The 12,445-nt window shown below is 41.3% G+C and overlaps 1 protein-coding gene across 4 annotated transcripts in view; it reads right to left on the bottom strand.

Moving 5' to 3' along the window:
• Positions 1–12,445, bottom strand: part of rasa4 (RAS p21 protein activator 4) — a 71,045-nt gene that overhangs the window by 36,757 nt on the left and 21,843 nt on the right. For 3 of the 4 annotated variants that reach the window (XR_016483601.1, XM_021617632.3, XM_090186050.1), the window contains exon 5: positions 4,272–4,398. Coding sequence is in view for 2 of the 4 variants with exons in the window: in XM_021617632.3 (XP_021473307.1) it covers positions 4,272–4,398 (127 nt within the window). In the remaining 2 variants the exon portion in view is untranslated. Of the gene's footprint in view, positions 1–4,271; positions 4,399–5,289; positions 5,439–12,445 lie in introns of those variants that run through there. The other variant, XM_090186051.1, reaches the window with a different exon arrangement.

Here is a 12,445-nt window from a genome sequence, read left to right as displayed (position 1 = left end):
TGGGACATCATGTCTCGCTCCATCCACCAACGCCACACCACAGACTGTCCAGGAGTTGGCGAATGCTTTAGTCCAGGTCTGGGTGGAGATCCCTCAGGAGACCATCCGCTACCTCATCAGGAGCATGCCCAGGCGTTGTAGGGAGGTCATACAGGCACGTGGAGGCCACACACACTACTGAGCCTCATTTTGACTTGTTTTAAAGGACATTACAAAGTTGGATCAGCCTGTAGTGTGGTTTTCCACTTTAATTTTGAGTATGACTCCAAATCTAGGATGTGTTATTTTAGTGTTCCCTTAATTTTTTTGAGCAGTGTACTATACAGTGCATATAGAAAGTCTACACCCCCTTGAACTTTTTTCACATTTTGTTGTGTTACAAAGTGGGATTTATGGGATTTATATACAAGTCCAAATTAGTTCAAAAGTAACATCAGTGTGTGAAATAATAGGGGTTGACATGATTTTTGAATTACTACCCCTTTCTCTGTCCACCATACACATGACATCTGTAAGGTCCCGCAGTCAAGTATTGAATTTCAAGCACAGATTCAACTAAAGACCAGGGAGCTTTTCAAAAGCCTCAAAGAATGGCAGTGGTTGGTAGATGAGTAACAATAACAAATCAGACATTGCATACATCTTTAAGCATGGCCAAGTTCATAATTATGCTGTGGATGATGCAGTCGTCCTTCTGAACTAAGCTGCAGGACTGGAATGAAACTGCTTAGGGATGTCAACATGAGGCCACTGGTGATTTTAAGACACCTTCAGAGTTCAATGGCTGAGATGGAGAAAAAAAAAACAAGGATGGAGCAATATTGTAGTGACTCAATAATGAGTCAATAATGACCTAAATGACAGCGTGAAAAGAAGAATACAAATATACAGAATAAAAAGTTTTAAACCCTGAACATTTATTAAATAGAGATTTTTGGGGTCACTGGCCCACAATAACCCATAATGACAAAGTGGAATTGTGTTTTCAATTTTTTTTTTACAGATGAATTAAGAATGAAAAGCTGAAAAGTATTGAGTCAATAAGTATTCAACTGTTATGGAAAGCCTAAATAAGTTCAGGAGTAAAAATGTGCTTAACAAGTCACATAATAAGTTGCATGGACTCACTCACTGCACAATAATAGTGTTCAACATGATTTTTTAAATGACTACCTCATCTCTGTACCCCACACATACAATTATCTGTAATGTCCCTCAGTCGAGCAGCGAATTTCAAACACAGATTCAACCACAAAGACCAGGGAGGGTTCCCAATGCCCCGCAAAGAAGGCCACCTATTGGTAGACAGGTTAAAAAGCAGACTTTGAATATCCCTTTTAGCATGGTGAAGTTATTGCACTTTGGATGGTGCATCAATACACACAGTCACTACAAAGATACAGGCATCCTTCCTATCTCAGTTGTCGGAAAGGAAGGAAACCGCTCAGGGATTTCACTATGAGGCCAATGGTGACTTTAAAACAGTTAGAGAATTTAATGGTTGTGATCGAAGAAAAATTAGGATATATAAACATTGTAGTTACTCCACAATACTAACCTAATTGACAGAGTGAAAAGGGAGCCTGTACAGAAGGAAAATATTCCAAAACATGCATCCTGTTTGCAATAAGGCAATAAACAAAAAAATGGCAAAGCAATTCACTTTCTGTCCTGAATACAAAGTGTTTTGTTTGGGGTAAATCCAATATGTTACTGAGTACCACGCTGCATAATTTCAAGCATAGTGGTGGCTGTATCATGTTATGGGTATGTAATCGTTAATGACTGGGGAGTTTCTCAGGATAAAAAATAAACAAAACGGAGTTAAGCACAGGTAAAATCCTAGAGGAAACCTGGTTCAGTCTGCTTTCCACCAGACACTGGGAGATTAATTCACCTTTCAGCAGGGCAATAACCTAAAACACATGGGCAAATCTACACTGGAGTTACTAACCAAGAAGACAGTGACTGTTCCTGAGTGGCCGAGTTACAGTTTTGACTTAAATCTAATTGAAAATCTATGGCAATACCTGAAAATGGTTGTCTAGCAATGATCAACAACCAATTTGACAAAGCTTGAAGAATTTTGAAAATATATATTTTTTAAAGTGGGCAAATGTTGAACAATCCAGGTGTGGAAAGCTCTTCGACTTACACAAAGACTCATAGCTGTAGTCACTTGTAGAATCACCTTTGGCAGCATTGACTCAGGAGTGTGAAAACTTATGTAAATGAGATATCTGTATTTTCATTTTCAATAAATTAGCAAACATTTCTAAAAGCATGTTTTCACTTTGTCATTGTGGGGTATAGCGTGTAGATGGGTGAGAAAAATGTTTACTTTAATTCAAGCTATAACAAAGTGTGGAATAAGTACTTTCTGAGGGCACTGTATATTAGTGTTTTATTTTTTTATTAATCTAGAAAAATAGTATTGTGTAGATAGTTGACAATTTTCTTACAATTAAATATACATTTTAAATCATACTTTGTATCACAGTAAAATGTGAAGAAATCCAAGATATGTTATATAGGCACTGTATATTTCCACACTATGAGGTTGGAATAATACTGTGAAAATTATGATTATGCCCTTTTAGTGGAAGACCATGTTTTGGTGGGATGGAGTTTTGGCCTGCTTGGTGACATCACCAGGTGGTAAATTAGTTTATAGACCAATAAGAAAGAGTTCCAAACCTCTCTGCTAGATTTCAGTTTTCCCCTCACCACTCAGACTGTCCTTGCTAAATTCTTGCTTGAGAAATTGCTCTTTGCTAAGAAGCTGTTTGTTTTATGTCTGACCACTAAAAACAATCACAGTATCTAGTTTCCATCCAATTGGCGACAGATTTTCAGGCAAATTTTCAAAAATCTGCATAAAGAAAATACACACATTTTTCCACCAGTGGTGTTTCCACCAAATTGACTAGTTACAGATACAAATCAGTGAGGGATTACATACAGCACAAAATGTACTTTATCGCTGAAGTTTTCATGTACCGAATAAAAATATAAAGTTCAATGTGTTTCCATTGCATTTAACTGTACCGATAGTTTTCACAAAAACTTGTGTTAAATAGCAAAAATAGCGTAAAAATTGTTTGTCCTCAGTTAAAACAATCTACCGAGTTCCAAACTGCCACTGGAAGCAACGTCAGCACAATAACTTAGTCGGGAGCTTCATGAAATGGATTTCCATGGCCGAGCTGCCGCACACAAGCCTAAGATCACCATACGCAATGCCAAGTGTCGGCTGGAGCGGTGTAAAGCTCGCCACCATTGGACTCTGAAGCAGTGAAAACACAATGACATTCTAGATGATTCTGTGCTTCCAACAGTTTGGGAAGGCCCTTTCCTGTTTCACCAAGACAATGCCCCATTGCAAAAAAGTGAGGTCCATACCAAAATGGTTTGTTGAGATCAGTGTGGAAGACATTTTATTTAACTAGGCAAGTCAGTTCAGAACAAATTCTTATTTACAATGACGGCCTACACCGGCCAAACACGGATGACACTGGGCCAATTGTGCGCCGCCCTATGGGATTCCCAATCACGGCCGATTGTGACACAGCCTGGCCTGCACAGAGCCCGGACCTCAAACCTCATCGAACACCTTTGGGATTCATTGGAATGTCGACTGCAAGCCAGGCCTAACTGCCCAACATCAATGCCGACCTCACTAATGCGCTTGTGGCTGAATGGAAGCAAGTCCCTGCAGCAATGTTTATCTAGTGGAAAGCCTTCACAAAAGAGTGGAGGCTGTTATAGCAGCAAAAGGGTGATCAACTCCATATTTAATGCTTGCGATTTTGGATTGAGATGTTTGACGAGCAGGTGTGCACATCATTTTGATCATGTACTGTATATAACATCCAAAACATTGTGAATTATTCATAAACAATTGGTTATACATAGAGAAGTGTTAAAACATTTTTTAAATGTATACAGTGATGGTATTCACCTCATCCACTACCAATGAGCAGCACTGGCCTTGTGTGATGTAGTTGCTGTACAAAGCGATGCCGTCAGCGTATATAGAGTAAAACCTGAGAAGTAGGTCCACCCTAGATCCCACAGGTAATTTGTCACCTAGGTAATGAATGTGTATGTACTAAGACATTTAGTAGGCAATTGTATCCAACTTCCTGTAGTAGATGCATACATTTTGGTATGGATGGCCACTGCGAGAATTAAACCCACAATCCTGGCATTGTAAGTGCTATGCCCCAACAAATGAGCCATACAGGACTAGCCCAACATCCATGTCTTACCTGGCCTCCAGTACTTGGCAGCGCAGTATTCTGGGGATGTCCCCTAACACTGATATCTGGAGGTGAATCTCCCCTTGCACCTCCTCATCTGGGTCAATCTCAGTTAGGTTCACCCAGCCGTCCAGCCCTTCAACACACAGGAAAGTTAGTGTGGGGACACGTGAGATATATGGTCCTATAGCAAATGCACTTTACACGCTCATAACCAAAAGGTTAAATAAAAAATATATAGAGAAGAAAACATGCTCATAAAAACACTTTCCTGTTTGGGATGGCTTGTGTATTGCTCTGATGAGATAAGGTAATTCATGGAGGGGAATACAGTATGTCGTACACACACACGCTGTGAATAAATCCCACCAATAACATCCTTTCTCTGTGTCTCAGGCTTTTGGAGGCTTAATGTACAAGACCTAATGCCTGTGATGCATTCGCTTCTGCGCAAGTAGATCGTCTACCCGGTTTAAACCTGCATTCCACAGCCTCCGAACTGGAACAGATCTACATGCACTGCAATTTGGACTCCAATATACTTGTACTCTGAATTAATATCAGACCTGGAAAACCTCTGGATAATACCAATGACTAAGGATAATAACAGATTTAGTCAACCAAGCACAAGCAATAAATTGACGACTTATCGGGAAATAAACCACAGGCAATAAGTTCCTTGATTAAAGGGAAACATTAGGACAGCCACAGTCTCACTAAATCTGTTATTATCCTTACAGTCATTGGTATTATCCAGAGGTTTTCCAGGTCTGACATTTCAGAGTACAGTAGCTATTTCACATTTATTTCTTACATACGACTCATGTATTTGGTCAGAATTCAGCTCATCATAAAGTCAATGCATAGAATACAGAAGCTGAATGAAACAACCAGTGAATTGACTCTTCATCCCTCCAGATAATTTCCAACTACATTCAACCAGTAGGCCCATTTCTTCCAGCTTCCCAATGATTTATGAAGTGTTCTATCAAGTCGGCAAGATTTCCCAGAATCGTTCTGCGTTTACCCTTGAAAGAAATGCTTTTTCTCCTGATTGATATTCCAGGGTATGTCTCTAGTCAAGCAACATTATTCTTTATTGCCGGCTGAGTGTGGGACAAAAATAAATCTGGCTACAACCACAGACGTTTCCACAAAGCAGGACGGAAAAAAAGCTTTGAGGCTTTTTTTATTAGGCTGTCTTGTTTCTAATGCAGACACAGATCATTGGTTCAGCGGACTGTGCGTGGGTTACAAACAGTCAGATCATTGGTTCAGCGGACTGGTTACAAAACAGATGGAACATTGGTCAATGGTCTGTGCTGATAGCTACTTGTGGCCATGGAGGCGATATGGGACCCTATTCCCTACATATTACACTATTTTGTCAAGAGGTGCACAATATAGGGGAAAGGGTACCATTTGGGACAACCATTGGAGGCCTTAAATTTCTGACAGCAGTAGTTTCATCGCCTATATTTTGAGGGCTGACTTGATTATCATTTATTTTTCAATCTCCATCTTAGAAGTAAAATTCTCGTTGCACTGAAAATGTACAATTAACTAGCTATTCCAGAACAAACAGCGAGAGGAGTAAGTTGTGTTGATGACAAAGGCTTTTCTCTGAACATTGTGAAATGTTGGCTGGCATTCAGCCAGGGAACAGAAACTGGAGGAAGCGAGACTCCTGTCTACAATGGGCACAACATTGATGAAGTCATTTCAGAAAAAGTGAACTGAAACAAGAGTCGGTCAGTTTCCATTTCGAGCACAGCATGAAAAGTAATGTCAGTAGTTTTAGAGTAGAAAAATACACCAGTAACACGGAATAGTTCATGTACCGTCTCTGGCTCACTAGTCCCTTTATAGTGCACTACGTTTTACCAGAGCCATATGGACCCTGGTTAAAAGCAGTGCATTATAAAGGGATTAGGGTGCCATTTGGGACAGAAACCATGTGAAGACCATTCTGAGGAAACGTCGCCGTCCTGTCTGTGGTATATGCTATCTACACAAATATGTACAATGAGGGAAACTGAACTAAAAAAAAACAAAATTATATCAAATATGGATGAGTATGAATGGACTTGACTTAAAACATTTTAAAATCAAAAATCACATTTTATAAAGCCCTTTTTTACATCAGCAGTGCTTTACAGATACCCAGCCTAAAACACCAAAGAGCAAGAAATGCAAAAGCAGTGGCTAGAAAAAAAATTCCCCAGAAGGCAGAAACCTAGGAAGAAACCCAGAGAGGAATCAGGCTCTGAGGGGTGGCCAGTCCTCTTTTGTCTGTACCAGGTTGAGATTTAAGAATATCAGTGGTCATAAAGGCCAGATAGTTTTTCTAAGACGTTCAAATGCACTCCACAGCATTCTGTTTACGATTAGTATACACTTGACAAAACCTTGGTAGAGGCCAGTCAGCATCAGTGAAAGGTCTCATCTATGAAAGTGTTCAAACCGTGACTGGCAAATACACACACACACACACACACACACACACTAGGGGTCTAACCTTTCAAGCCTTGACCTGCCTGCTTCAAAAGGTGATTCATTGCGCTCAGTCCTCTTTCCCACCCCCTTCCTCAGAGGTCCCTCTCCATACAGCCTGCTTCTCTCAAGGTTACTTCCACAGTAATCCCCCAGACACCTCAAGTGTGAGGCCCCTAGCAGAGAAGCACATTCCCACTGTCAAGCAGTAAAACATGGTCTGACATCACACAAAAGGGATCTATTTTTGTGACGGTTTTCAAACTGGAATGATTCTCATTTAATTATGTCTTCAGAAAAAAAAAGTAACATGTTGAAGGCTCTGATGGTGTAGCAGATAAAAGGGTGAGGGGTGATGACTGTTCGTCTCTAATGTTTGGCCTACCGTTTAAACAAGGACCAATGAAGTCACTGTTCATCCCCTTTAATTTAAGCCTTGGTCTCTCCTTTAAAACTTCTCTGACCAACCAGGCGAAGCCTTTGTTTCCAAAGCAACGCATCTGCAATGGATTACAATGCGGAGACAAGAGGGTAGGAATATGCTTGCCCAACCCGGACTTCCCTTAATCAAAACAATGAGAAAGCAATAGACCCTGGACAAGTGCTCCATCTAGCCTTTGTGATTATGAGTAAGAGATGTTCTTTCACTGTTTGTAAATGATTACCAGTCTACAAAACTGAGATCCAATGACACTGTATACAGGAGATGCAATATAAAGAAGATAACGGTTTTTGTTGTCTTGTAGTGTACAGTGTTTAGTAAAAATTTTTGATCGTAACGCAGACTACACCAAACTGGTACAGTGGGGAGAAGAACATTTTTATACACTGCCGATTTTGCAGGTTTTCCTACTTACAAAGCATGTAGAGGTCTGTAATTTTTATCATAGGTACACTTCAACCGTGAGAGACGGAATCTAAAACAAAAATCCATAAAAATCACATTGTATGATTTAAGTAATTAATTTGCATTTTATTGCATGACATAAGTATTTGATCACCTACCAACCAGTAAGAATTCCGGCTCTCACAGACCTGTTAGTTTTTCTTTAAGAATCCCACCTTTTCTCCACTCATTACCTGTATTAACTGCACCCGTTTGAACTCGTTACCTGTATAAAAGACCTGTCCACACACTCAAACAGACTCCAACCTCTCCACAATGGCCAAGACCAGGGAGCTGTGTAAGGACATCAGGGATTGAATTGTAGACCTGCACAAGGCTGGGATGGGCTACAGGACAATACGCAAGCAGCTTGGTGAGAAGGCAACAACTGTTTGCTCAATTATTAGAAAATGGAAGAAGTTCAAGATGACGGTCAATCACCCTCGGTCTGGGGCTCCATGCAAGATCTCACCTCGTGGGGCATCAACGATCATGAGGAAGGTGAGGGATCAGCCCAGAACTACACGGCAGGACCTGGTCAATGACCTGAAGAGAGCTGGGTCTCAAAGAAAACCATTAGTAACACACTACGCCGTCATGGATAAAAATCCTGCAGCGCACGCAAGGTCCCCCTGCTCAAGCCAGCGTATGTCCAGGCCGGTCTGAAGTTTGCCAATGACCATCTGGATGATCCAGAGGAGGAATGGTAGAAGGTCATGTGGTCTGATGAGACAAAAATAGAGCTTTTTGGTCTAAACTCCACTCGCCATGTTTGGAGGAAGAACAAGGAAGAACACCATCCCAACCGTGAAGCATAGGAGGTGGAAACATCATTCTCTGGGGATACTTTTCTGCAAAGGGGACAGGACGACTGCACCGTATTGAGGGGAGGATGGATCGGGCCATGTATCTCGAGATCTTGGCCAACAACCTCCTTCCCTCAGTAAGAGCATTGAAGATGGGTTGTGGCTGGTCTTCCAGCATTACAACGACCCAAAACACACAGCCAGGGCAACTAAGGAGTGGCTCCGTAAGAAGCATCTCAAGGTCCTGGAGTGGCCTAGCCAGTCTCTAGACCTGAACCCAATAGAACATCTTTGGAGGGAGCTGAAAGTCCGTATTGTCCAGCGACAGCCCTGAAACCTGAAGGATCTGGAGAAAGTCTGAATGGAGGAGTGGGCCAAAATCCCTGCTGCAGTGTGTGCAAACCTGGTCAAGAACTACAGGAAACGTATGATCTCTGTACCAAATATTAAGTTCTGCTTATCTGATGTATCAAATACTTATGTCATGCAATAAAATGCTAATTAATTACTTTAAAATCATAATGTGATTTTCTGGATTTTTGTTTTAGATTCCGTCTCACAGTTGAAGTGTACCTATGATAAAAAATTACAGACCTCTACATGCTTTGTAATAAATCGGCAGTGTATCAAATACTTGTTCTCCCCACTGTATATCATTGGCCTGTCTTAAGCATTCATGATGCCCTACAAAAATCGTGTATAAACAACATATCATTCATATTACAGGAAGTAATAAACCATTATACCAGTTGGCTTGCTACCATGTGAATATCAGAGTTGATCAATCAGCTCGTAATTATCTAGAAGTTTCTTGGGAATTTAAACATGCTGCCACATCTTACAAATACACAATGCTCATTGGAGTTATTAGCTACACCTTTGGCAAGTTCCAGCCACCAAGACTAATGAGTGATCCCGCCCTCGTCTTCGTGAGTGCCAGAAAGTCACCATCATCCCTGCGTGGGAGAAAACTGAGTAAGACTACTCCCCACGACCAGCATCGGTGTCACAACCCTACTGTGAAGTGTGACTCAGGCCCCTCACCCACATGTCACTCTCTTCACGAAGCTCAGTAGTCACCCCTGTGTTTTGCCCAGTGAGTCAGCCTGCCAACACTAAGGTAAGCCAGCAGGTAAAGTCGATCAGACAATGGCTCAAAGCAGCGTTGGTGGGATAAGTGTTATTCTAACCATATGACCCATTATAATCCAGTGGGCCTTTTCTCAGTGAAAAACCAGACTTATGAAACAAGCGAGTAAGACTTTGTTCAAAGCGCTCATTCAAGGAGTGTCCACTTGTGAACCTATGTGATCATGTGATTGTCGTGTCCGTTATTTAGAAAACAAAAGTATGCTCTAGGGCTATGTGATGACTCACCACACCAGCGTCATGGCAACAGTGGAATGCGGGGATCCTTGAATCAATAGTCCAGATAATGACTAAGCACACAAGATGACTTTACTCCTGAACTCATCTGATCCCTTTTACTCTTACAGGGTAGAGGGAATTCCTTTACTGGAAGGACGAGTTGAGACATACACTACTGGTCAAAAGGTCTACATTGTAGAAGAATAGTGAAGACATCAAAACTATGAAATAACACATGGAATCATGTAGTAACTAAAAAAAAGTGTTAAACAAATCAACACATATTTGAGGAATCTCATTTTTTAAATAGCCACCCTTTGCCTTGATGACAGCTTTGCACACTCTTGGCATTCTCTCAACCAGCATCATGAGGTAGTCACCTGGATTGCATTTCAATTAACAGGAGGGCCTTGTTAAAAAGATCATTTGTGGAATTTCTTTCCTTCTTAATGCGTTTGAGCCAATAAGTTGTGTTGTGACAAGGTAGGGGTGGTATACAGAAGATAGCCCTATTTGGTTAAAGACCAAGTCCATATTATGGCAAGAACAGCACATATAAGCAAAATAAACGACAGTCCATTACTTTAAGACATGGTCAGTCAATACGGAAAATTTCAAGAACTTTTAACGTGTCTTCAAGTGCAGTCGCAAAAACAATCAAGCGCTATGATGAAACTGTCTCTCAAAGGGACTGCCAAAGGAATGGAAGACCCAGAGTTACCTCTGCTGCAGAGGATAAGTTCACTAGAGTTACCAGCTTCAGAAATACCAGCCTAAATAAATGCTTCTTAGAGTTCAAGTAACGGACACATCTCAACATCAACTGTTCAGGAGACCACTGTCTTGTTTTGCACGCTTTGTACAAAATAATAAAATACAGTACTACAGGATATTTCTTAACGTAGCTCTTTATTAGCTAGCTACAACTTGCATGTTCACGTATCTCCAACCATGACCAACTGACCATGACCTAACCATCTGGGTGGTCTTAACCAATCATAGCACAGTATGATACAGCGGTAAAATGCATCCAATAAAATTCAGTATGTTTACACATATGAATATTACATCCCCCTTCTTTTAAAACAAACAAAAAATGTTTACATATTATATTCTAAGCGTTTCTTTTGAAAACATGCTCTGCAGTTTGAACTCAAGGTAAGTAACCATTTATATTGCATACTAGACCAACTGAATCAACAGACTCTGAACAATAATCCAACATACTGTTACTTTTCAAACAAGGGATTCTCAGCAACTCAGCTCTTACAGCAGAAATGACATCTTAACATTTCAAACAAATACAATACCAAAGCATTTAAAGTGAACTTTCAATAAGTTTACAGTCTGAAACTCTTCTAGGGCAGCAATCCGCCTACACCCTTTGACATTTCACAGGTCTAGGACAACTCTGGGCTTGACCTCTCTCCCTGACCTTATGCGATATGATGCTGAGCATGCTTGTGTGTCAGTCAACAGCTCTTGTGGTGTGCAGGTAAGTATGGTATGTTGTGCTGTGTATGTTGTGCTGTGTGTGTGTGTGTGTGTGTGTGTGTGTGTGTAGTTCATCACGCTCTCTTTCAGGGGAACAGTTCATCTCATCAGTGTGTGGTTCTTCTGTGTTCAGTAGGTGACGACAATTGCAACTGCTGGCTTCCAGAGGCCATTCTAACTGACTCTCCGTCGATCAGTGGTGGCAGTGGTCTAACTGACCTGTCGTAGTATCGCTTTTGTTGTTGTTGTCTCTGTGCACGTTTTTCATGCATTTCCTTGTAGCTGACGACCTCAGGTTGCAGCTGCTGGTTGGTGCTGGGAAGGATGGAGCAAAGTCTGCGGCTCATCAACAGCTGGGCTGGTGATTTGAAGCTGTCAACTGGAGTGTTGCGGTATTCAAGGAGACTGAGGTAGGGGTCTCTTGTCTGCTTTTGCTTTGTCCATGAGTGATTTATCAATCTGCACAGATTTTTCAGCAAGGCCATTACTTTGAGGGTAATGTGGGCTTGTGATGACATGTGTGAACTCCCATGCTTTTGTGAAGGATTCAAACTCATTTGATTTGGGCCCATTGTCAGATATTAAAGTCTCTACAATACCATGCCTGGCAAAGGATGCTTTCAGCTTGTGTATCACAGCTGCAGATGTGGTGCTGTGAAGCTTGTCGAGTTCGAAGTATCTGCTGTAGTAGTCCACTGTTACGATGTAGTCCTCGTTGATCCAGGTGAACAGATCGGTTGCCACGACCTGCTAGGGTCGGTCTGGGATACATGAGGTAACATTGGCTCTTTGGTGTTTGAGGAGCGTCATTCAAGACATATGGCGCATTTACCAACAATGTCCTCTATTTGTTTGCACATTCCGGGCCAAAACAAAATATCCTGTGCTCTCTGTTTGCACTTTTCCATGCCCATGTGTCCAGCATGGATCTTTGTCAAAATCTCTTCTCTGAGACTGGTAGGAATAATGATTTTCTCTCCTGTGAAAATTATTCCGTTGATCTGTGATAGTTCATCACAATGGTTCCAGAATTCTGAGATGCTCCGAGGGCATTTCTCCTCTCCTCAGGCCATCCATCCTGTATGACTTTCCTCAGCTGTGCGAGTTGTGAGTCCTTTTCTGTTTCTGCTTGGATC

The sequence above is a fragment of the Oncorhynchus mykiss genome, chromosome 10 (genome assembly GCF_057628025.1).
Source record: "Oncorhynchus mykiss isolate SJ-2025 chromosome 10, ASM5762802v1, whole genome shotgun sequence".
NCBI classification, from domain to species: Eukaryota; Metazoa; Chordata; class Actinopteri; order Salmoniformes; family Salmonidae; genus Oncorhynchus; species Oncorhynchus mykiss.
The sequence above is the reverse complement of the archived record's forward strand: the minus strand, read 5'-3'. Positions and strand labels throughout refer to the sequence as shown.